At 43.7% G+C, this 26031-nt stretch overlaps 1 protein-coding gene across 1 annotated transcript; it reads left to right on the forward strand.

Moving 5' to 3' along the window:
* The first annotated feature begins 1909 nt into the window (after positions 1-1909).
* dyrk3 (dual specificity tyrosine phosphorylation regulated kinase 3) lies at positions 1910-12374 on the forward strand. The gene is made up of 6 exons (XM_041034113.1): positions 1910-2806; positions 4879-4988; positions 8301-8506; positions 8618-8924; positions 9065-9481; positions 9601-12374. Exons 1-6 carry the CDS (start codon positions 2764-2766, stop codon positions 10330-10332), a joined length of 1815 nt encoding a protein of 604 aa, XP_040890047.1. The 5' UTR covers positions 1910-2763; the 3' UTR covers positions 10333-12374.
* Positions 12375-26031: the final 13657 nt, after the last annotated feature.

The following is a 26031-nucleotide window of genomic DNA, read 5'->3' on the forward strand; positions in this document are numbered from 1 at the left end:
TTGTCATATCGTAGACTTGAGATTTTAATGCTTGTGGAATCTGATTCACTTATTTGCTTGTTTCTCTTAAGAGAGACAGATATGCTTCTTGGGTGTTGTCCGGAACATGACAAAAGTAGGAAGTGCTGAGTGTTTCAGAAGCCAGGTTGTATTGCTTTCAAATCACCAGCAGGTGGCAGTACATCATCTGAACCAGAGCACTAGCTTCATGCAGACGGTAAGCTCTGTATGTTAATAGCCAAATAGATGTGTGTGTGTGTGTGTGTGTGTGTGTGTGTGTGTGTGTGTGTGTGTGTGTGTGTGTGTGTGTGTGTGTGTGTGTGTGTGTGTGTGTGTGTATTTTATTTTATTTTATTTTATTTTATTTTATTTTATTTTATTTTATTTTATTTTATTTTATTATGACCTGATATGCTTCAGTGCAATAAAGCATTTAGTTTTTGCTATGACACTCACAGTTTCACAATTCTTTTCCTCATTTGGGTGTTTTTAGTCTGATCCTGTTTTCAAAGGCCTTTCAAAATAAGGTGTTAGACCAATCAACCCACAGGTGTCAGTGTCTGTCACAGACTCTGAGACCAAATACAGCCAGAACCCCCAACCCCCGCAAGGACCTATAGGTAGCTTTGCACCTGGTCCCATCTCTTGCTGTGGTTGTAAATTCACTGGCTGTGATTAGAGTCCACACACTTACACCTTGAACTCTTTGGAGAGGAAAGTGCAATAAGCAGATCAATTTATAGGTATTGTCACCCTACTCTCTTTATACACCACCGTCTAAGAATAATCTGCATGGCTGGGCTGGCCTTAAGGGCTGGCTGCTGCCCAGAGGACCACCTAAAACTGTGTCAGTATGCTTATTTATGGCAGCAAATATAGACAGACCCCTCTTCTCACCTCTGAGAAAGAGCTAAGATTAGCATCACCCACTGCCCAGCATGTATCACTGTCTGAATTTAGCCTGTTCCCCTCCTCATGCCTGCCTAGTCTCACTTCATCTGTCCTCTGCCCTGCTCCTAACTATATCTAGACCTGTATAGATCTCCATATCCTCTCCAGTTTCAATCTACAGTTCAGCTTTCCTGACAGGGTATGCAAAGTGAATGACCAACAGCACTGTGTGGGCCTGAGGAGACTTCCTCTTAGCATTAGGGCTGATCTTTTCCTCATCAGTTAATCAGATGAATTTCTTAATTAATTAGTTATTTGCCCTATTTTTTTTATCTCTCCAAGGCCAATTTATTAACAAATTATCAGCATTTTCAACTTTGATCATTGACTGAACTCGTGCTTTTTTAAAAAAAATCTTTTATTAAAGGCTATTAATGATTTGACATTAGCGACGCAAAAGCCCGCAGAACTTTTCACAGTCTGTTAACCCAAACAATGTTCTATTGATTGCTTACAACTGACCCATGAAGCATGAGTAAATTCACAACACCATTAGGTACAAGTTATGTCAAGTTATGTACATGTTTATATGTGTGTGGACATATGTACTGTATGACCACACACTTGAGTTCAACAACTCTCTTAAACAATTTCAATAATTTAAAAACTGAACATTACAACCTTCACGAAGGTCGGATTTATTGCAGGACTGCTGTATTAAATTATGTATGTACTGTATTAGACTGCATTAGCTTTTGTTGAATGTGCCTAACTGCCAACTGAGAGCATATATGCATTTATATTTATACATGTATAATTCATGTACGGTACAGTACTGCCAGTCATATGCTAGAGTAAGCTTCCAGTATATTACAGCTTGAGTACATCCGTGTTGGCACCTCTGCAGAGCTCCAGGTGGCCGCTGCGGGGCGCTCTCCTGCTTGTTGTGTGGACGTTAAGCGCCGCCCTGCTCCCCTCCCTCCGTTTGCCTGCTGACTCCGGGCTCAGTGAAGACGCCCTTAGCAACAACACACAGCTGCGACGAATAAGATACTCCGGCTGCAGAGAAGACGGGTTAAACAGTGCTGCTTTATTGCTCTGACTACAGGCGAAGCTTTCCTGCGAGGGGGACGCTGCGGTTGTTTTTTTTACGGTTAACATGGGGCACCAGTACAGCTAGCGAGCTAGCCTGTTTGGGCTAGCCAACCCCGAAGACGAGCGAAGCAGCCCCAAGCTGTCCCGAAGGTGGACACAATCCTGGGGGCTCACCCAGTGGTAGCATCGCTGTTTTGCTAGCTACAAAGTCAGCTAACCGGGAATAAGCACGGGAATGGTGCTCTGGATCGACTCACTGCAACGACAGAGAAAGGCGAGGGGCACACGGGTCAGACCACCAAGCTGTAATATTTGGACTCAGACTATTTTTAACAGCGGGAGCGGCTCCCGGGCGGACGAGTGTTTTTGTGGCTGTGCGAGCTAGCTGGCTAGCTAGCTAGCTAAGGGAAACGACCCCCACCGCCTGCTCAGGTTTTTCAAACCGCAGCCAAGGCTAATGTCAGCCAGGGCGAGTGTGCGAGTTGCACACTGAATACTGTGGTTTTTTTAATCTATGTACAATCATAGGGATACATCAAAGACAAAACCAAGAAAAAGCTAGGAAACCCCAAGGAGAAACTAAATTGAGTTCAGTCGAAACCGCAGTTCAAAGGAAGGTACTCGGACTCCACACTTTAGCAAACACGGCAAAGTTATAAATGCTGTTAGCTAAGTTTGCTACGTGACTCTAGTTTGAACCTTTGTTTTCCGTTTTTTTTTAAATTCGGGATTTTTCCCCCCCACTTCGGATGCTGGCATCACATATTAATTGCAATCATGATGATAATAAGCAGAAAACCAGAGGGCCCAATAGCAACAGGTAACCACGACAAAGAGTTGCAACTCTTTGTGAACACCTTTTGTCTCCTTGTTTTCCACCGTTGTCGAAGTGTTTTTGCCTTGTTTTGTGTTTCATGCAAACTTGTTTTAAACTGTACGAAAGTGATTCGGTGTTAAAAAAAAAGTGCCATGTTGTTGCATTAGTTTCACCCACAAGCAGCTCTTGGCATTTACAAGGAATACCTTGTGATTGGCAAATTTCTCTCTTGGCTCTCGGCTTAAATGTCACGCCGTGTCGTTCTGTGGACAGAGGACGGACAGATGTAGCTAAAGTCACAATGCCGTGGGCATTTCACAAGATGCGAGTTATAAACATGTTTTTTTTCGCTTTGGAATTCCTTATCAGTCACGAGACTTCTGTCTGTGGATGTTTTGGAAGGTCTGATAAGCCTGGGTATCCATATCACCCATGACATCGTTGTTAATGTTTTTTTTTTTTTTAATGTACATTGTCTCTGACCTCATCTTTGTTCGTCTCTGCGTTGTGAGTTTGGGTGTGTTGGGTGAGTTTGTGTTTGTGTGAGCACCCTATGCTGTACAGTGTACATATTGTCTGTAAGCAGACACTTTGTCCAGGATACCAGGAAGAGGAGGACAATAACCGTGTTTTTACCCCTCTAAACTCCCACAGACACGTTTTGTGGCACATGCTCTGCTGTATGTCTGTTTGCTTGAACCTTGTTCTCTACCTTTTGCTGTGCAGAGGGGGGTTTTTTCACAGTGTGGACTGGAGCGCGCCATGCCAGCTGGACGTAATAGGCTGGATGTTTGGTTACATAGAAGTTTGGGCTCTCTTAATTTTTTTTCCTGGAAAGTTTGCTTGGACAACAAAGTCAGATGCTGAACAGAAAGTGCTGAGCCCCCGCTGAGTGATTAGGAGTTCGCAGAGGGCTAATGGGGTCTGTGCTTGCCTAATATTGTGTGTGGAGCCCTAATGCCTCTGTTTGCTGTGCTGTGCAGGTCTAATGCGTCTGTATCCAGGCAGCAGGTCTAATCTGTCCCGGAGCTGGTCTGTTGACGAGCTAACTCAAGGGACATGGGCTCTGACGCACCTGCACATGGCTACAACACTCTTAGGGGCTGAGCAGAGGGAACACCAAACCTGCCACAGTTGTGGGCTTTTGCTAATGAGCTAACCCAACACAATATCCCTCTAAATGGCTTACAGCCTTATTTCAAGTTATCAGACATTATACTGGCAGCTTAGTTTTATTGAAGGAGCAACTTGTGTGTAAGATAAATGACGGTTGAGATGAACAGCAGGCTGACGGGGGTTTGTCATTTGAGTAACTGGCTTCCTCCTACAGTCCCAAATGCTCCCCTCATCCATCTACTCTAGTCTGTATCATCTCACATTAGGTGTTTGGCGTGATGCCACCGAGGTGGACTCGCACACACAGCACTATTGAATGACAAGCACCCGCATCCTTCCATAGGAGCTCTATTTCTGAGCACACCTGGTGTGTGCACTACATGACTCGGCCTGAATGGACAGATGGGCAGACGGAAAGATGCTGTCGTCACAGAGGCATCTGTTACCCCCATTAGGCCAATAATACCACTTGCAGCGCTAGCGATCTGAGACCCTAAGCCCTATCTAAGCTGGTCAGGTCGGAGCCCTGGCCTTTAATACAATGTATTGGGCACAATAGATTCAGTGGTGTATCTGCTAAATGATGGCCTTTTCACAGTAAATGTGGGTTAGGATGTTGTGGCAGACAATATGCATCCCTAATTGTCAATGGAGAGCAGTGTAGTGGGGCTGTCCTGCCCAGGCTGGCTCTAGGGGTTTGTTGGCCCATACCAAATCATTTGTTTGAGTCTCAAGATAGTCACTGGAACTGGTAGGTCAATTGATTGATGAAATAATCAATGGGACCTTGCCTGGTTTGAACAAACAAGCGATTGTTTCCCTCTGTGGAGAAGATTAGATTGCATTCTGTAGACTTTACCTCTGTATTTCATCCTCAGCTTTTATCCCCGAGTGTGTCTATGTTGCAGATTTGATGATTGCAAATTATCACACTGAGTTATTTGTCTTTGTCCTTTCAGCACGCCACGGTGACGGCCTGTATGACTCGTACATGAGGACAGACCACATCCTTAAAGACGAAGCAGATACAAACAGTCCGTCTGGGCTGCCCCCAATGCCCAAACACACAGTGAGTATACACACAAACACAAACATGCACACAAAGCCAGCAAAGCCCTATTTCCTGTGCTGTAGCACACTCTGTCTCCAGACATCCTGTTCCTCAGAGAGATATTCCCCACTCAGTCCTGTTCTTGTTCATCCCGTTTGCAACCCCCCCCCCCCCCCCCCCCCCCTTCCTCAGTGTCAGGCTTTGCTGGGTGGATAGCTTATCTCTTGTCTTATCTTTTCTCTCCAATCTGTGTAATTCAGACAAGCCTTGTACCCTTCAATGAGAGTAATGTGATCATGTGAGTAATATTGATCGACTGCCTGAGGGGATACAAAAATGTGTTGTAGTGGGCTATCCTCCATGGCTGTATAGCCACTTTGTGTTCAGCTAAAGCTATAGAAATCCAACAGCAATTACTCAAACCATTTTTGATCTGCAGATACAATGCATTGATGGAATACAGTATATATACTTCAGTAGATAGATCTATAGATATCATCATAGGGTCTCCCTTTTGCTGATCAGTAGTTATAGTTGCTGTGTTTTTTCTTTCATAACTTTGAATGCCCACTTGCAGTGTTCAGAAAAGGACATCTCTTTGAAATCCGAGAGCCTTGTACAGTGGGCATTTGTTTCAGCATGTTTGACATTAATCAGTCGATTTAATAGTTGTTGTTTTTTATTGTTTTTCAACACTGAAAATAAATCCCGGTGGGGTACCTTCCTGCTGCATGTTAGCCTTTCTGAAAAGCCCCTTTGGCAGAAAATGCGCACACAGACAATGATACTCCATGGCCTCTCACACCAGCAGAGGGGGAAAAAAAAAGCGCTGGTTTGATATATTGTAAAGATTTATTGGGCTTGAAAATGTGACCCACAAACAAAATCGCCAATCAACATTCTCCCCCCTCCTCCCCTACTTCTGTCTCATGTAATCCTCCATCAGTGGGCCTGCACAGAGGTTAGGCCTAGTTTTCTATTCTAGTCCTGTCCTTCTTCCTTTGTATTTTCTGTCACGCTCACAGAGGTAATATCCTTTGTTGAATGTGGCTGACAGTAGCTTGCCCCAGTTCAGCGTGAACAGTGTTCAGAGAGTTGGCACGTGCTCTGTTAAAGTAATAAAGTGATTTCAACCCTGTTCTGAGTAAAAGGAAGGGACAAACTAATAAAATAAATTGCAGTTGCACTTAGTTCCGGGTCACAATACAACATTAATGAGTGAGAGGGTGGACAGCTCACTCCACACTACAGTAGTCTGTGACCCAACTTCCAGCTCAACATGACTGTGATTTGCTGATATGTGTGACTTTTACATATGTTGAGTTCTGCAACTCCATGTATATGTATGTGTGAGAGACAGAGAAACGCATACTTAGGTGTTTCTCTGATAGCAAAGAGATTAGCTCTTCTCCATCTGTTGCACCGTGCAGATTTACACAGTGAGGACTCTCCACCCCCAGTATTACCTGTGTTAAAGAACATTCACAAACTCTGGTTTTTGTTTCCATCATTTGCTACTTTTGATTTTTTTTTTTTTTTTTTTTCAAATAGCACCCTCCGCCTGGTCAATTAATAATCCAGCACAGTTGGTGCTCCACATGTAGAAAGCTTTGATTTTTTTTTTTTTTTTTTTTTTTTGGGTGAAGAGGCTCGATCAATGACATTCACTGTGTTTGTAGCACAGGGCTTGGGACAACAGCTGCATGGAACCCTGGGTCAGCAGTGGGGCTGTTGTAATAAGTTAGGACTATATGGTTACATGTATGGATACCCATCCTGCATTCCACCTCTATTTTAGGACTCAAACTTACAACACAAACACACTTCAAGTTGAGTCCCCTTTAAGCAGAACATGTCAACACCTACCTCTAATATATGTTTCCTTGTTGTGTTGTCTTTATCAGCTGGCATGGGTTCAGCCATAGACCTGCTCAGCTGTGTGCTCGAAGTCAGGAGCTCCACGGTACAGCATAAAAAAACTGGTGGGAGAAAAGAAAACATTAAGGCCAAACATTTCCCCTCTGTCAGATGGGTGAAAGCACTCTGCCATAAAAATAAAAAAATGTTCAAGGGAAAGACAGACAGCCAGATAGACCCAGTTAATATGCTAGTGTATCTGTATATAGGAAAGCCACGCTGAGTTTATGTCAGCGTGTCTTATTAACAGCCACACTGCTTCTACAGTTTAAGAGTATGATCTAACTTTAATGACTGTCATTTCCTCCGTGCTCCATAATCTTGTGGAGGGTTCTTTCCGCTGGTGAGAGAGAGAGAAAAGAGGGAGAGACAGAGAGTGAGGAGGAATGAATTCCTGGGGTTGCTGAAACGAAGCTGTTTACTGGCAGGCGAGAGCAAGGCTCTAGAGCTTTCCATAAACTCTTCTAACCTTTCAGGACCTGTCAAGCAAAGGTCGATCCTTCGTCTTTAAAGTTGGCAGGTAAATGTGTTCAAAAGAGTTTATAAAACATAGAGCGATTGTTCAGTCCAGGTGCAAATGCAATCCCTGTCTCTGGAATTTCATTGCTTTTGTTTTGTCATTTGTGCTAGTAGTATGTTTTAGTGACAATGGTAAGCCACTGGTCGCAGTCACAGCGAACCCCAATCAAACTGCTCAGGTCAAGAAGTTTAATGCAGGACTTCACAAAGTGAGGGATTATTGCAATACTGAGCCGAAGATTGTTTAGACCTTTTACCTAATTGCTCACAGCTCAGAAACAAACACGTAGGCAGGGTTGTTTTGCATTTTATAGCCGGGGGTGGGCCTGTTGTGCTTTTGAGTTTCCTCTCAGGTTGTGTCTAGATCCAGTTGTGCTGGTTCATCCACTGCCAGCTGCATCTCTGCTCAGAGCTCAGTGCCCATGACTCTGAGCTTAGCTGTTAGTGTTTTGGCCTGTTTGTTGCCAAACCAAAAACCCGAGTTAGACCTGGTAGCTAGTTGCACATTTTACCTTTGTTGACTCAGGAGTTCATTGAGAATCACTCTTTCTTCTTTTGCTCTGGCCACATACAAATCACTTGCAGTGACGCACCTCTTGGCGTGTGGTGGTGATGTGTACACAGACAGATCTGGAGGGTGCCATTGAGGCTGTTTTCACCGCTGTTTTTCCATCTCTTCCCCATTTCTCTGCTTTGCTTGCAAAATGAGCTCGAAAGTATTTCATATGAAATACTGATATGCTTCAATCCAACAAACCAATCTCTATTGAGGTCTTTCAAACTTCAAGAAATTCCTGCAAAAACTGCATACAATACAGTGGAGTGTTTATGAAGTGTATTTTCTAATGCCTCTCTTTTTGTCCATTGTCTCTGTCTCTCTTCTTTCTTGAATAGGTTGTTAGTAACAAGGCTGTGATGAGGGATCAGGTGACTGTGCGCGGTGGCCCGCTGAAGGTCAAGTACCTGTATGAAGACTCCACCAACAACCGAAAGATCAATGCTATAACCACAGCAACCACTCAGAACAGTGGGACCACTGGTCACACGCCCAGTAAACCTGCGCCGGTCTCCAGCCTGTCCAAGGAGCACAGTGTAGACAGGTGAGAAAGCTGCACACACGACGACACCACAGGAACTTAAAGTCACCTCTCAAAGCATGTTTAGTTACACATTCACATGCACCAGTAACACCACTTGCTTGTTTGCCACAGCACTGAATCCAGTAAGGGCTCCACTGAGTCATCCGGCACACATGGAGTTGGGAATGGAACAGGGAACAGCGGGAAGCTGTGTGGCCCGCTCACTCCTGACCAGGCCCTGAGACTGTACCGGTCTCAGCTGACCACCCTGGAGCACTCGGAGATCCACTCCTACCCAGACATCTACTTTGTGGGACCCAATGCCAAGAAGAGGCCTGCTGTTGCAGGAGGCAGCAACAACTGTGGCTATGACGATGAGCAGGGCGGTTACATTCACGTCCCCCACGACCACCTGGCCTATCGCTATGAGTTCCTCAAGGTCTGACACACATATTTTGATACTGTGAAGTTTAAAGGCTAATCCAATTATAGCACAGTGCCGGTACAGTTAATAATGTTGTCTGTTTTTTTTTAGCTAACCCCAAATTCCTGTATCCTTCTTTTTTTTGCCCCGTTCAGATTATTGGTAAGGGTAGCTTTGGCCAGGTGGCCAAGGTATACGACCACAAACTGCAGCAACACCTGGCGCTGAAAATGGTGCGCAACGAGAAGCGCTTCCACCGGCAGGCGCAGGAGGAGATCCGCATCCTGGAGCACTTGCGCAAGCAGGATCGCAATGGCACCATGAATGTCGTGCACATGCTCGAAAACTTCACGTTCCGCAACCACATCTGCATGACCTTTGAGCTGCTGAGCATGAACCTGTATGAGCTTATCAAGCGCAACAAGTTCCAGGGCTTCAGCCTGCCGCTGGTCAGGAAGTTTGCACACTCCATCCTGCAGTGCCTGGAGGCCCTGAGCAGACACAGAATCATCCACTGTGACCTCAAGCCAGAGAACATCCTGCTCAAACAGCAGGGACGTAGCGGCATTAAGGTAGACACCTGGCATATTCATGGATGCTTATTGAAACTATGTACAAGCCCAAAAACAGGTTTTGTTTATCTCATGTTAATGTTCGCTCATACAGTTCTTTCTTCTCCTGCCTCTGCCAGGTGATTGACTTTGGCTCCAGCTGTTTTGAACACCAGCGAGTGTACACCTACATCCAGTCTCGTTTTTATCGGGCTCCAGAAGTGATTCTTGGTTCACGTTATGGCCTTCCTATTGACATGTGGAGCTTCGGCTGCATATTGGCAGAGCTGCTGACTGGCTATCCCCTGTTCCCCGGCGAAGATGAGGGTGACCAGCTGGCCTGCGTCATGGAGCTGCTGGGCATGCCTCCACAGAAGGTTCTGGAGCAGGCCAAAAGGGCAAAGAACTTCATCAACTCCAAGGGCCACCCTCGCTACTGTGGAGCCAACACCCTGCCCACAGGGGCTACTGTTCTGACGGGGTCTCGCTCCCGCCGCGGCAAGATGAGAGGCCCTCCCGGTAGCAAGGAATGGAGTGCTGCCCTCAAGGGCTGCGAGGACCCCACCTTTACTGACTTCATAAAGAAGTGTTTGGACTGGGACCCCTCATCTCGTCTCACCCCTAGCCAGGCCCTCAGACACCCATGGCTGTATCGCAGGCTGCCCAAGCCCCTACCTGGGACCGAGAAGAGCCAGGGGGCCACGGTAAAACGACTCCCTGACCACCACAGCACCTCCTTCCCCTCTATCCTGGCCAAAGGGGGGCCTGGCTTAGGCACCACAGCTGCCAACAACAAACTGAGGAGCAACATGTTGGGAGATTCAGGGGAGGCCATACCTCTTCGCACGGTCCTACCCAAACTAGTCTCTTAGGAAGAGCGAGCAAGAGAGAGAGAGAGTCCTCTAATCTCCTCTCTCCCTCCACTCCCTCCTCCTCTGCACTTCTCAGGAGGAGTCAGAGAATAGGAGAGAGTGGAGTCTAGGTTTTAAAACTTGTTTGGTTGTTCTTTTATTTGTTTTCTACTGAGAGGTGTCGACACCCCAGTTCCTGGTTTTTAATATTAGCTGAACACAGCGAGAGAGACAATAAAAGAAACACTCTAAAAAAAAAAAGTTTTTATACAGAGGATTTCCTTGAGCGGCTGTGGAGTTTCTGTAAACAGCCAACCCATAAGGTTTGATTTAGATGATGCTTTTTAAAATCTTCCTCGTGTGAGTGGACAGCTTCGTAACTGAGCAGATGTTTTTAAACTGCGCTCGTTGTCACGTGAGCACTGTGTTTTTTAGTAAAACACACTCAAGCACACTGTCACTTGCCTCACTTCACACTCTTTACACTCATAGGACACACCCTTTCTGGGGAATTGTTTATATGAGTGACACTTTAAAAGGGCTACAGAGATTACTCTTATCAGGTTAGAGTTAGCAAACAAAGATTTATTCAGCCAACATCAGTCAATAGGAAAAAAAAAATCATGCTGTAGTGTTTGGGCCCTGTACACACTGACAGTTAACTCTACATGTATACAACATAAATGCCTTCACACAGGTAAAGAGGGATTGGCATTATGTAGTGGAGAAGAAAGAAAAAACATTTTTAGCAATAAGTCATTACTTCCTCCTTCCTTGCCTTTCCTGATCCCTGGTGCTTGCATGTCAGCTCAATATGTGACGTTAGTATGTGTGTGTGTGCTTTAGCTTTGTGGCGCTACTGTGGGAGACATTGAGAGAGCACAGGACAACCTATTTACAGCCCTCTCGTCCTCCTGCTCCTCCCAACACCCCCGTTTGAGTGGAAAGAGGGGTTGGGGGTTGGGGAGGACAGTAGCTCCACTCGAACTCTGTCACAAAGGTGTCACCACCACCCTCGGCACTTCACAAACTGGTTTGCGTGAGACTGCCGCGTGAGGCAGAGAGATGGGGAGCTGCAAGTCATTGCACATGCGTACCTGTGGGGTGATTGCCAGGAAAGTTGCATTGGAAAGTCAGAGTTTGTACGACTGTCACCTGCCCACGCCACTAATTGGCTGCTGTGATCGTTGGCAGTGGTGCATTAATCCGGAATGGAAGAATGGTGCAAGGCGAGAAGGATCATGTGGAAATATAAAGGGCAGTATGTTCAATATGAGCCAAGATCTTTTATTTTTCTCTTGGGGAGGTGTAGATGAGCTGACGGGACGGGCCAGTGATGAAGGAGGGTTTTTATGGTACTGCAGAAAGAAGTGTTTCTCAGGGAGACATACTTGACACATCCCTCAATCTTACATTAACTGTGTTCTACTTACAGTCCTCTGTCCCGGCTGTGGATGAACATGCATGCAGTTCTGTCCACTGAGAGCGAGAGATTGCATATACGAGGGGTGTCGGCGAAGGGGGTCTGCATGCTCCACAATCTGACCTAGATTCTCTCTCCTCCCCCCATCTCTCTCTCTCTCTCTCTCTCTCTTGTTTTTTTTCTCACTCTGTCTCATGTAGGGCAGGGAACCTCTTAAACTCTCACATATATAGTGAATTATGGTGCTGTCCGAAACGCACACACAGAGACACAGACACGCCCGGTGCATGTTGGTATGGACCACACCGCTCAAAGAGTTCTTTCTCTCGTCCCTCATTTTCTAAGCGAAACTGTCAGGGATTTCTACTCTGTCTCCATTTTTTTTAAATAGAAGTGGTTTCTAATGCTTTTCACTCCAGGATATCAGAGGATGTAAAATGCAAAAGTGGAAAAAGAGAAAATTGTAAACTGTCATGTTGTACTAGTGGTGTGCGTTAGTAGGAGGGTGTTTGGTGTTCCAGCATGAAATCACAACCTGTTATCAGACTGAGTGACTATGAGAAGAGAAACTGTACAGTAACCAAATGAAGTTGTGATAGTTTCTTTTTCTAAAGAAAATAAAAATGATTATTAACTGAAATGTGCTGCTCTGCTGTGATTTCTGGTCTGAAACAGCAATTTTAATAGAGCTGGCTAGCTTACACTATAAAAGCAAGTGTTTTTTTTAAATGGATTTAACAGTCTGGGGTGAGGCAAAATTTTGCAAGATCTGCCAAATCCAGTATGTACTTTCCACAAAGGGACAGATAAAAACTCTATTGCCCATGAAAACAAAGGATTTTATTTAAATCTGAGTTTCAGTCAAGCTCTGTTTTCTGGAGACATCTGCAGAGATGGTGAGACAACAGATGAAAAGAAGCGTAAATTCAGACGATCTTTTCTCATTTGTTGCCTGAAGTTCTCTGTAATCAGCCGTAACCAGTGTTGTTTTTGCGACTTGATACCTGAGGCCTGTGTTATGAAACACAAGTGTATCTCCAGGCGGCCACTGGTTCAGCTGCAATGGTGAATCACGATGAAGTGAATTGGTTTTCAGTCAGCGATTAGGTTACAGATTCGGTGAACATTAGGACACTGATGAGTCAGTGGCCTGTGACACAGCTTCAGGGCAGTGTGTGATACTGACACTGCCTTGTTATTAGGCACTTCCATGAAACTCGTGAAGAAAACAGACCAGGCTCAACAAAGCATGCAACATACATGTGTGAGGAGTATTTGGTCGAAGGCTTACGTGGTACTTAGAAATAGTGAAACGTAAGATTTGTTAACGATGCCATGGTAATACTTCTGTAGTTTGTAGTTTGTTTTCCTTGTGGGAGCTTTCTGTCTTTTTCATGAAGATGCAAAATCAGCTGCAGCAAGTAAAATGAATGAAATGTATAGGTTTGTTTATAGTGAGCTAATAAGAGAGTGTTGACAATGTTTGGCACTATTGTCATTTTATAGCCGCAGCTGCATCCACCCTGCTGTGACGTGTGAAATGGATCTGTTGGGTGAGTATTGATGTCACTTCCAGTCATTAAGTAAGCTCAGGTGCTCAGTGTTGTCATTCTAGGAAATTTTGATAGCTGGAGATCCTTGGTGAGAATTCTGGCACTGGGTGACTCTCCGTGCACTTTATTAACTCTTTAACTAGAGAGTCTGCACTCACATTTGATGGTGGTTCCTTGCAGTTCAGTTATTCTAACCCTGCACCAGCCATATTTATGTTGTTTTTACCAAGGTTCTTTGTAATATCTCTCTGTGAAAGTACATTACACTTCGTCATGATGTGCCTCTGCTTTCCTCTTGTCCGTCTGTCCCTTATCCCATCTGGATGGGAAACGGAACAGATGCACAGCACTACCAGAAATACTCCTGTGAAGAAAAGAAGATGACTATCTGGTAAAAATGACGGTAGACTGATCATCTCCTTTAACACTGATGATTCATGGATGTTTACGCTTGTAGGCTGGTGTCCAGGGGGAAGAAAAAAAAATCAGGTATCTACGCAACAGGAGGAGGAGGAGGAGGAGGAGGGGGAACCGGTTGAACAACATCACCTATCGAGGAAGACAAGAAAGACAGAGATGGTGTGTGGTAAGCGGGTGGTTGTACAGGAATTTGACACAGGTTTTAAATGCCAGCTGATCTTGAAAGTATGACAGACGCTTTGTGGCAAAATGACGCAGGCATCGTCATTTTTCAGCGCGAGATCAGGTTTTTTCTATGCTACGTTTCACCTCTATCCTAGTTATGCTTGAAGTTTTCCTGTTCAAGTATATTTATTAAAAAAACTACATCAACAACTTTACAGTAAGTTGTTTTCTAAACATAAAAGACTCTGTGTGTCTTTCTCCTCTTTCTATCCATGTAAAAGCAGATTAGATCAATCCCATTAGATACCATCCCAGTCACCTTCTGACCATATGGTCTAAAGCTCCTTCGTCCCTACATCCACTTTGGCACACTAACTTCTATTTTCTGAACCACACACACATTAGATGGTGTTTCCCCTCTCCTCTACCTAGTCCTGCCCTGTCCTGTCCTGTCCTGTCCTCTCATCTGCAGACCATATGGAGCCACAGCAGGACTTCTGGTTGTTAGCGTGGATGAGGAGGCGGGTGGGTGGCTGTGGGGGCGGTGACAGGTCTCTGATTACCATGCAGGTTAAGAAATCTTGACCTGCTTGTTGTTCCATGTTTGGCTCAAAGTGTAAACATATAAATCATTGGCCAAATGTGCTAGACAACAAGAGCTCCGCTTTTAGTTTTAAGGGTCACTTCAGCCAAGTTACATAAAAAAGCTAATTCTCACTTAGCTGCAGTTGTGTCTAGCAATGGTGGTAGTGATGTTTTGGTTTTTATTTATCCAGGTTTGAGACATGACACCGTACATCTCTGAGATTTCTGCCTCAAGCCCACTAAAATGGAAGCTGACAGAATTTTGTTTGTGTGTCTCAGTATTAAAAATTGCATTTAAATGGTTCAATGTTAACATTAGAGACAATGTCCCTGTTACACTGGATAACAAGGAGACCTCCCTGTTTTCACTGGAGCTTCTTCTTACCAAAGAAATAGTCTCCATGAAAACAATTGAAAGTGTGTTCTGTTGATTATTATTATTAAAACCGAAACTGCCCTCATCAGCAGATACCAAGCAAGGCAAATGAGAAAATGTGGTAATTTAGGTGAAAAAACCCTTTAATTTTATGAGCCTTGCGAAGTTTTACCTAAACCACTGGCTGTAAGTTTGGTATATAGCTTCACTGGGAGAATATCTAGGACCAAAGCGGCTAGAATTTTTTATCTGAAGAATCTCTATTAGTTCTTTATCAGTCTGTAGGCATCTTTTTTTATGAGAAAGAACCAAAAACAAAAAAAAACCCTAATTTCACAGTTTAAGGACATTTCTGCATGATCATTACTTTATTGCCATAGATCCAGGGGTGATTGATAAGTTCATGGCCTAAGATAGAAGGACATTTTAGCACATTTATTTTTCAGTTAGTACATTTTACTTAGTACAGTGTTTGTGGAGTACACAAATCCTTTTTTTTTTTTTGAAGAAGAAGAAGAAGAAGTCAGTGTCTTGGGCCTCCAGAAACTGGTTCACAGCAGCGATGATGTCATCATCACCACTGTCAAAATGGCGACTACTGATGAAGCTCCTTCTTCATCTTGGGGAAGAGGTAGCAGTCTGAAGGTGCCAAATCAGGTCAAATCAGAGCAAGGATTTCCTTGGGTGATAGGCCTTTGAGACTGAGGTAACCACATGAAGGCTGATGTTTTCCAACAGAAATACCACAAAAGTTATTCACTTCAAACTTGCCAGCTGAACTGCACGTGCATGTAAAAAGAGCTGTATAACGCATCTCCTTCTACCTTAGGCCACAAACTTATCAATCACTCACACACTTGTATGTTAAGGTATATTTTGCTTGTCTCATAAAGGTTTCAAAAGTGTGTGTCAAAAACATGCTAAATAGAGTTTTTCTTCCTTCTCCTTGTAAACTTTCTGTGACATAAGACTTGCTTAACCTGTATTTAAGTATATGACAGAGTGACTGATGTGTCTTGGCAAACTTTAAGAGTTGCCCTGGGCTCAAATGATGTTCTGTTTGTTTACTTATTTGCATATTATAAAAAACTATTATGTGTTGGGTTTTTTTTATGGCACTGCAAGCTCTGTTGTGATCTACCAGAGGAGCTCATGTGATCTTGACTAAAGCTTCAACCACAACAGTCATACACCTCTCCACTGTGCTCCAACTTCATGGTCCTCTGTACTTTACTCTTTCATTTACACAAGGCTTTTTTTTTTTTTTTTTGCGCTTGATGCTGGAACGGACAATACAGTCACACGCACAACTATAAACACACACAGTCCTGGGTCACAGAGTGCAGACACACACCAGAGCTATGTGTGTTGTCTGGCTTCGGTCCACTGGGACAGCTGAGGTACGAACCAGGCAATGGAAGCAGGAGGAGAATGCCACATTAGTCCCCCTGTTGCACCAGCACACACACACACACACAAACACACACAGACAACACATGCCCCCACATGCACAAAAACAGACTTCATCTTACTGTTTCTTACTCATACTCACACAAATGACACACTCACAGCTGAGCTCACACTAGTCACACGCACACAAATGCACAGCTGAGCACATGTCTATACAGGCTGAACAGATGCAGATCGTTGGGAGAGGTGGGGTTGTGCTCCAGGAACATTTGCCCACCCAACCCACCAATCTACATTCCACACAGACTGCAGGGTAGAGGAGCCGTGCACGTGTGCATGCTATGTGATTTCTCTGCAAAAGGCATTTTGTTGAGTGCTTTGACTTCTTCTTACTGGTTGAAACTTTAGCTGTCCGCCTGTTCCTACGGTTACTGTATTTGCTGCCTGCATATGCAGCCCCCATATTTAGGTTTTCAGTTTCCTTGTCTTGTTTACATGACCCAACCGGGTCACAGTTGGGACTGGAATAGAGGGTGACTCATCCGCTGTCTACAGAGATGAATCTGACTGTCTGTCTGTTTCTCTATATGTGCGTGTGTTTATGTGTGTGTAAGTTTGCATGTGTGTGTTTTTTTCTTTTTTTTTTTTCTTTTTTTTGGTTGTGTCTTTCCAGTTCTCTTATAGCCTCGAGGTAGCAGGTCTGCATAGCAACACTCTGAGAAGAAGCTCCAAGGGCACATCAAAGCAGTCGTTTCGCAATATCTGCAAACCCACCTACTCAAAAGCTCCACTGAGGTTATTTTCCACAGTCTGGTCTAGTTCGAGTCCACAAATGAAGAGGTGGATAAAAAATATTTATTATAAAACATGGAACTTATTTTTGTGATTGATCAAAATCTTGTTTCATAATGACTCAAGACTGGTTCCACAGAATTTTTGTGCCTACTCTTACATTAATATCCTACTATACTGCACAAAAACATTTGCTCATGTTTTTTTTTTTATCTCTTTCTGAGCAATAAACAAGCACATGACTGAATTCTCAAACATAACATCTGATTCACCTCTTTTTCCTCACTATGTCCTCACACTTTCTGTTACCTATTTTTTTCTTCCATCCACTGGAGTACAAGGGAAGGTAGGAGTATTTGTATTGCATCTTTCAACAACATGGCAATTGATAAGGCATTACAAGAAGACATATTGAAAGGATTCTAAAAGAGTGGATTGAAACTGGTGAATAAACATCACAGTACAGTCACACTGCAGTAAAATATGAAGGAGTTGTTCCGAATTTGATTTGACTAAAGGCAGTGGCAAACAGAAAATATTTAAGCCTCATTTTGAAAGATAGAAACCGTGATTATGGGAATCTGTCTGCCCCTGACTGTGTTGTATTTCTATGCCAGTACTCATGTTCTCAGCTCAGCCTCTGTGATGAAAGGGACGTGGAGAGTGTATGTCCTTATATGTACACCATTTCCACTAGAAGCCTTAAACGGCTCCTTCGCCCAGCAGTGCCAAACTACTGTCCTCATATGTCCTCATAGACTTCATAAAACACAATTCAGATAATACTGTGGTTCCTCTTTCTTTTTCCTTTTTCTTTTTTTTTATCTGTTACTCTCCCACTCGTCCATATTCACACACACACACACACACACACACATAAGCACCCACTCCCACACTGTCAAGGTCACGGTATGTTCTGATAAGAATGGTGACCCAAGACTGTCCACTTCAAACATGTCACTGCAGTGCGGCAGAAGCTTTGTCGATCTAACAGGATGGTACTGGTAGGTTATCTGTGGTGAAGCTGTACACTCCTATTGTCTGGTGAGGCACCTACAATCTGGACACTGTTGTCACAACCTGTCTGTTGCTGGGTAAATGGGATATTTATGGTTGGTTTCAGGTTTCACGGAGAAGACGGGACAATCTTTACCGGGGGAATTTTTGGAGTTTCGGAGACAGTCATCTGCTGCTGTGAACATTAGCACTTGTTGCTAAGCCACCTTTAACTTATCTCTCCATCTTGGTCCCTGGGTCGCTACTTACTTTCAAGTTCCTTCACATTAATTGACCCAGTTTAGGGTACTCACCCCTGTGTCTGCATCTGTGGATGTAAACACAGACTCATCAGTTTCTGTCACATGCTCCGTCTTGTTTGTGCTTTCACTGAAACTGCTTTCCACGTATAATGTCAAAATGGGCTAGTGTTATTCACGAACAAATAATTCTGTGAAACTGCAATTTTGTGATATTGCTTGTCAACAAGAACAACAAGAGCTACAGTTTAGTGTCCTTCAGTCAGGCCATCTGTACTTTGAATACTCTCATAACAGAGGGTTCTTGGTAAGTCAATTCAGTGCTGATTATATTAAATCTAGTTTGAAGAGGTCACACTGCATCACTTTGTCACAAGGGACAAAAGCTCCATTGAAAAGTTCCCTGAAGGTATTAAACAGTAAATTACAATGCAATGTTTGGAGAACAGGATGGCATCAGTTGTGTACATGGCCGATACTGTATTTTTATATATGTTTATATTTTTGCATGTTGACGGGAAGCCCCACTGGCCTCATTCTCTCCAACATCCATCCCTCTCTTCTCTGTAGCAGCTGCTGGATGAATTGTTGTCCTAAGAGCTTTTTCCATGGCACAGTGTGGAGAGCCAGTTTCCGTCTGCTTCTGACAGGAAACACGCTGACCTACTGAAGAGAGCAGAAGAGTTTCCCTCAGCTGCCAAAATGATGATCACACTGTACCAGACTCTCTTTTTTGTTTATCTCCCTTTCTGTTTTTCTGTCTGGCACACATACACGCACCCACACATACTCTGAACGAGACTGAGGAAATGTTTGAACACAGCCCATCAGCTGGGCATCAATAATTCAGTGATTCTGCACTGCGTTAATGTTTATGTTTCACTGGAGGCAGAACACAGAAACTCTGGTGCTATATTAAGATCTGAAGAGCGGTGTTGAGAGGCAAACTGGCTGCTTTGTAAAACATCAAAAAACAGCTGTGTGTAACAGGCAGAAACATTTTTGGAAGTGCTATAAGAATGGCCGATGCACTCTGGGGGGCTGGCACAATGGTTTTTAACTTTTGGTCCACCACTGTTGAAAGAGTACTTTGACATTTTGGGAAATGGGCCATTTTCTGGCAAAGATAGATGAGAGGATTGATACCAATCTCATGTTTGTCTGTTCAGTACAAGCCTACAGCCAACAGCCAGTTAGATTAGCTTAGTTTAGAACAGAGACAGGCTAAACAGCGAGTCTCACTCTATCCAAAGATGACAAACTCTGCCTGCTAACACCTCTAAAGCTCATTAATTGACACATTTGACACATATGTTGTTTCTTTCATTCCTACAAAACTTTAAGAGTAAAGATGACAATTTTCTGTTTTTTATGGGGGTTATGTATCAGACTAACTCTTCCGAGGGACATGAGCTGGTTACCTGGCAACTGGTCTGAGCCAAAAAAAAAAAACAGTCCAACACATAACCCTCCCCTGGATTTAGTTACCTGTGGACAGAGCCAGGCTAGCTGTTTCCAGTCTTTATGCTAAGCTAAGCTAACAGGCAACTGGCAACAGACATCAGTCTTCACATCTAACTCTCTGCCATGAATGAATTAGCATCATATGCCAAAATGTCAAGGTTTTACCAACACCAATGGTTGTCCCACATGGGCCTGGAAACCTGCATCTGTGTATGAGAAGGCGGAAAAGCTTTGCTCATGGTGGCTGTGTGGTGCACACAGTCAAGGTCAGAGTCAAGATCTTGGCTAAGACACAAAAACACGCACAGACACATACAAACAAAACAGTGTGAGGCCTGCAGGATTGAACAGTGGTAGTCCACCCTCTGTGGTCTCTGACTACATTAAGCCCAGAGTTCAAGAGTTCAGGGCTTAATGTTACTAATCCTGTCAGTTGGTGAAATCTACACTGGAAACGTGAGGCAGGCAGTGCAGCATTATGTATATACAATGTGGGCAGTATAGACTAAAGGTCCATAATGATGTCTATTTATGTTGCTTATGTGGAAATGGCATGGGTTCACGTCTTTTAGATAAACAGGTGTGTCTGTGTGTGTGCTCTCTATGTCCACGTGGGCATGGTGCATAATATGTATGTCAGGAGCAAGACAGCTAGTAGGCATGACATGATATTGGCTAAGGGAAATATATGTTTGAGGAGTGGGCTCCAGGAATGGAAATCCACACCAGTGGGGCATGCTGGTCTGTGGGTCATACAACCGTACAAGGGCATAGTAGAGGCAGAGGACCATCGAACCAGCCCGGCACATGCACACACATCTATGTGGGTGTGTGCGTCTGTGGTGGTGGTGGTGGGGGAGGGGGGTGGGGGGGTGACGTGGTGGTAGTGCCAGCTGGGCAGCTTAAAAATAGTGCGGAGCGGAGGATTGCAATTGCACGGGACTCTAGGAACACATGACCGCCAGTCCAATAGTAATTCACAGTGGATTTCTCTCAGCTTTGTGATGATTGACAAGACAAGAGAGGATGATGATTAAACTGAGTTGTCTCATAGGGCCCTGTCTGAGCTGTCTGTATTGTACTTACATACAAATACAGACAGTGGTAGAGGCGAAGTGAGTGCGCTGTTTGCATTTTAGAGGCCGATGTTGAGATTGTGTCAGGTAGATCTGCGTTACAGGTGTCACAAAGCTAGTAAGCTGAAGCCTATGGAGTCTGCAGGCAAAGTGAGCCGAGCAGACACACAGGGGCAGTGGGGCAGTAGGTTGAGTGTAGGAGGTGAAACGTGATGTGGATCAGACTGGCAGGATTAAAGAGCACCTTACTGACCTCTGCTAATGCATAGAACATTGGAAAGGGATGAGGAACCAATGGGAGGCCGCAGGAACAGCTGCTCATTAAAGAAGGACCAGCACACTCTGCCCCCTCCTCTGCATCACATACACACTCATGCACATATATCAATATGTGTGCATACACATGCTTATACAAAAAAAGGAAACATGCTAGTGTGCGCATATACAACATACACTAACTGATTTGAATTGGAGGATAATCTCATGCACAAAGTGGCTCTTTCACCTCATGTAATCTTAGTTTAGATTAAGATGGATTATTGGATTACAAGAGCCTCCCCCAGGGTGGGAGAGAGACAGACAGAGAAAAAAAAGATGGATGGCTGAAATTTACACTTGGAGAATGCAGGAAACAAATACTATTATATTTAAATATTGTATTATGATACATCAAATGTATTATACTATGTTATGACATATTCATATGATCAATAATATTACCCTTTCATTTTATTCCATTTCCCATTTGGACAGAATAACTGTTCACATATATTTGCATACACTTCTGGATATTTGTGGTGACTTTGTGACTTCTGCAATGCAAGCTCAAGTAATTTCCCCCTATTTTCTGTCTATTTCTCTTATTTCTTTCGTTCTCCTAATCTCTTCCTTTAAACCAATAGTTAGATGAGAAGATTGATACCACTGTCAGGTCTGTATGGTAATTATGAAGCTACCACCAGCAATATCTATCCACAGGTAACAAAATCCAAATTCTCAAAATTCTGCCTGAGGATTTTGGGAATTTTACTAAGGTTGACAAGTTGTCCTCACCTATTATATTTCTATCTCCTATACTTGTGTTCTGTTCAGGCTCTGGGCCTTTTGGAAGCCCAGCTCTTTCTCTGTGTTTTTAAATGTGTGGATGTAAACTATAGAATAATGACATGAAAAACATGGACAGGGAAGAATTTAACACACACAGAAAGTCGAATTGAATCGAATACATAAGCATAAACACACAGTGTGACCTTTATGTCACATAAATCTGTCCAATCTGTAAAGGATAGACACAGCTGCAAAGAAGTATATATACAGTCACTCATTTTATACTCACACAAACACACACGCAAACAGGTGATATTCACAGTGTAACTATTTATTGTACGTAAATACCCATGAGCTAAGGCCTTCGTGTTCCAGGCCTTCATAGCAGGCCAGTGACTGAATTTATGTGTTTGTGTCTGTCCAAGTGTCTAAACAGACACATTGAAGCGTCTCTATGAGTGTGTTAGTGTGTATCTTCCCTCCAAGACTGGGTCAGTGGCCTGGAGTGAATCACTGGGAGAAAAAACAGCATGATATTGTTGTGGCTGTGAGGAAGTCAATGTGGTGCCAGAGTACCAATAAGTGCAGAGACTCTCTCTGTGCAGGATAACTGGAGCATCCTGCTATCCCATGCCACTAGGTCAGCAGAATCAGACCTGTGTGTCTGTGTGTAAGTACGCAAATGTGAGAAAGAAACAAGAGACAGAGAGAGCTACAAGTATGTGAGTGAAAAAGAGGAGTGGGTGTGAGTGTCTATGTGTGTGTGTGGGGTTGTTGGTTAGGAGGGTGGAAATGAAATTAGGGCATTCTTTACAGCTGAGTTGGGCAGAAGACGAGCTGGCAACAGAAGTAGGCTAAATAATCATCCACTATCATCAAACGGTCTCTTGTTTATTTGGTGGGCAGGAATGTTCATGTGACAAAAACGTGAGAGCACCTTCTCACACATAAGCTAACAACTTGTTGTCCCACTAACCCCGAAAGAAAGAAAGATCCTACGCCTCATGTTTCTGGTCTATTTAACCGATTTTCAATTTCAGTTTCAATTTTTTTCACCCAAAACTTTCCCTCTCTCTTCTCAGCTCCAGAGCAGGCCTGGGGTCAGTTTGAAAAGGCCGACACACAAGACCACTGCCTCTGCAGGGACCAGTGTGGTTCACTCGCTGTTCATAGCTGAAAGGGGGATTCCAGTGGCAGTCACATGCTCCCTGCAGGGATATAGAGGAGGCCAGCCATTTCATGGATGACAAACCATACATGGTTTCCTTTGTATGGAAGCATGTGCAGATTTCTGTGGCATTGTGCTGTTCTTCTGTTAAAGGCAACCTGTGCAGGACGCGTGCCTTTCACGTTTGGTTTCACATGTGCAGGTGTTAATGTGTGTGTGAGTGAAAGAGAGAGAAATGAATGAGCTTGCTCTTGGTCTTCAAGGCTTTTAAGTGCTATGCAAGAGCAGGCTAAAGTGTTCCCTGAGAATAATGTGAATGAACCACTATTGCAGTTGTACTTAAATATATATGAGATGTTTTAATAAATTATACTCAGTAGAATCCTCCATCATACCCACACGTACACACACAAAAAACACAATTTCTTGCAGGCTGTGATACACTTCTACCTACAGAGGCCTGTGTTGCATAGATGAGATCTGAAGTGACTTTGTGCACACTGTATCTCTCCATCACAAGACTGTATTGCCTTGGAGCTGACAACGTCCGGGACCCCTCACTGGGGTTTTTACAACCTTATGCGTATGTGTGAAAATGAGACAGAGAAGGAGAATGTTAAAAAGATTAAAGGAAGAAAAGAGGAAGGAGCAGAGCAGCGATCTTAGTTGGCCAGTGCCCTAAAGAGCTGTTGTCTTGGAGGAACTGTTCATCTGTCTCCAACGAAAACAGAACCAGGTGAACCTGGCCAGGAGTAAATCATGACACAAATAGCCCAACAAGTAAACAGGCTGACAGGCTGACAGGCTGACAGGCAGACAGACAGACAGACAGACAGACAGACAGACAGACAAAGTTTCTAGTCTGTAGTTCTAGTTTCTACAGTCTCTTCTAAGGCTAAGTTGAGTCAGACCCTACGTAAACAAATGCATTGCGGCGGTTGAAGGATGCAGATAAAGCAGGGTAAAATGAGATCATATGTAAATATGGGTTCTTGGTACTCTACTTAGCAATTAGAGAGAAAGGGAGAGACAAAGAGAAAAGAGCAAGCTAGCTTGAGAGATCATGGGAGGGGATCATCGGGTGTGTGTGTGTCTGCGTGCATCAGAGGGGTGAGCAGGTTCAACAGGTCCCATGTTGGGTGGGAGGCTTGCAAGCGTTCAGGTGCTAGAATCCTATATCAGAGCCAGTGCTGACCATGGGTCTATATCAAGACCCGGGTAGGGTTTCAGCCCCTGGCGATGATGGAGGATTATTCTGAGAAAGACGGGTTCTGGCCAGCCTGAAATAACTGATCCAAACTCGCTCTGACTTTCGCACACTAATGAAGAACAGAGGGAGGAGAGGGAAAGATGAAGGGTGATGCACCTCCTACCCCTGAGATTTCCTTCCTGTCAGGAAGTTAAAAGAAGTGCTGTGAAACAAGAGAGAGTGTCAGGGGAGCATTCTGGGAAAGAGTGGAGAAAAGGAAAATGTCAGCATGCCAGACTCTGCAGCTCTGTGTACAGGCCATGCATTCCTGATCCATGTAGACCAGGACAAACATTGGGACACTGACAAATAACCCATCAATTATGAGCAGAACATCTTCTATGTACACTTGGTGTGATATAAGCATTCTGGTTTCTCTGACAATGAATAAAGAGAATGAAGGATGCGGCTGTGAGACGTTCCCCAGGGAGAACACTGTAATGAAGAGGTCGTCCCTTTGTGTCTAGGGAGAAGTTAGAAGTATGCCTGGAGCTATGCAAAGTAACCATAACTCTGTAGCTTGTGTGAATTCATCAGCACAAAGCTGTCAAAGCTTGGGCAACAGTATCCAATTTCAGACCTCTCTCTCATATAGACCTTTGTGTGTGTGCGTGCCTGATGAGGTGCACACTATATGGGTGTGTGTTCTTGTGTATAGGTGTTTTAAAACTGCTCTCTCTGTATATATGGAATTTATGGGGACACGTGATGTGATTCTCTTACATAACTGAGGATAATACCAGTGAAATGTATCCTAAAGAAGCCTATGCAAAATCAACCGTGTCACTCCTTCATGCCAGTGGAGCATGAAGGAGTGACATGAAAGAAGCAATATCTGCAGTTTCTATTGGTATTGTATCAAAGATATCTATGTACCAGACGATTTTTTTTCTAGCTGCCAAGCAGCGTGCAGTATATCAGAAATACTTTTTCTTTCTCTTGGTCTCTGTCTGGCGTATGTATGCATGCATGCAATAAAAGTTGTTAGAGGAGCATTCCACCAATTTTACATATCAAGATCAGTTTACTCTGCTCTTCAGCTTGGGCTCAGCTTTGATGCTACCAAATTGCATTGTGGGCAATTTTAATATTTAGTATTTTTGGTTTTCGACCCATACTAGGAACAACAAGTCAGGATATCTCAAACTTTGTTGCACTGGCTTTGAGCATTATGACTCTTGTGAGTCCACAAACCTTATTTATATAATTTCATTTTGCGTGCATTACTGAATTGCTAGAGTAGCCCTTTAGAATAAAAAGGAGACCATTCCTGGTCTCATTATCCACTTCAGTGGTAAATGTTACATGGATGTCAAATTGGACAAGTATTAGAGTGCCTATTTATCAATGATAATATTTCACCTGTGACCTATCTTTACACTTTTCTTGGATAAGTATTGCATAATGTTATCCATCTAAAAACCTAAACTTTATCAACAGAATGGATCAGTGAGCCTCTAAATGTCACCTTCATCACTAGTGTGGCTCTTGCACAGCTTCTTAAAGGCTAATCTAATATTCACATATTTAACTTATTTATATTATTAATGGATATTACTTCTTGTTTGATGGTATTTGGCAATAAAGAAGAAGCACTGGGAACAGAGAGACGTGTGTTCCCATAGGTGGAAGTGCAGTTGATGATCTTGGTCTTGGCCCCTCCATACTATTTATACATTGCATTACACAAGACTCGTGTGTACTGTGGGAGGACAGGATGGCCTATGACAATGTCA

Source organism: Toxotes jaculatrix, chromosome 3 (genome assembly GCF_017976425.1).
Source record: "Toxotes jaculatrix isolate fToxJac2 chromosome 3, fToxJac2.pri, whole genome shotgun sequence".
NCBI classification, from domain to species: Eukaryota; Metazoa; Chordata; class Actinopteri; family Toxotidae; genus Toxotes; species Toxotes jaculatrix.

What these genes read in the sequence shown, in the direction of transcription:
- dyrk3 (XM_041034113.1), top strand. Translation starts at nt 2,764, where the DNA reads ATGATGATAATAAGCAGAAAACCAGAGGGCCCAATAGCAACAG. An exon ending in AAGGAGCACAGTGTAGACAG is followed by an intron (nt 8,507 to 8,617) that starts GTGAGAAAGCTG and finishes TGTTTGCCACAG; the next exon opens with CACTGAATCCAGTAAGGGCT. An exon ending in AGGGACGTAGCGGCATTAAG is followed by an intron (nt 9,482 to 9,600) that starts GTAGACACCTGG and finishes TGCCTCTGCCAG; the next exon opens with GTGATTGACTTTGGCTCCAG.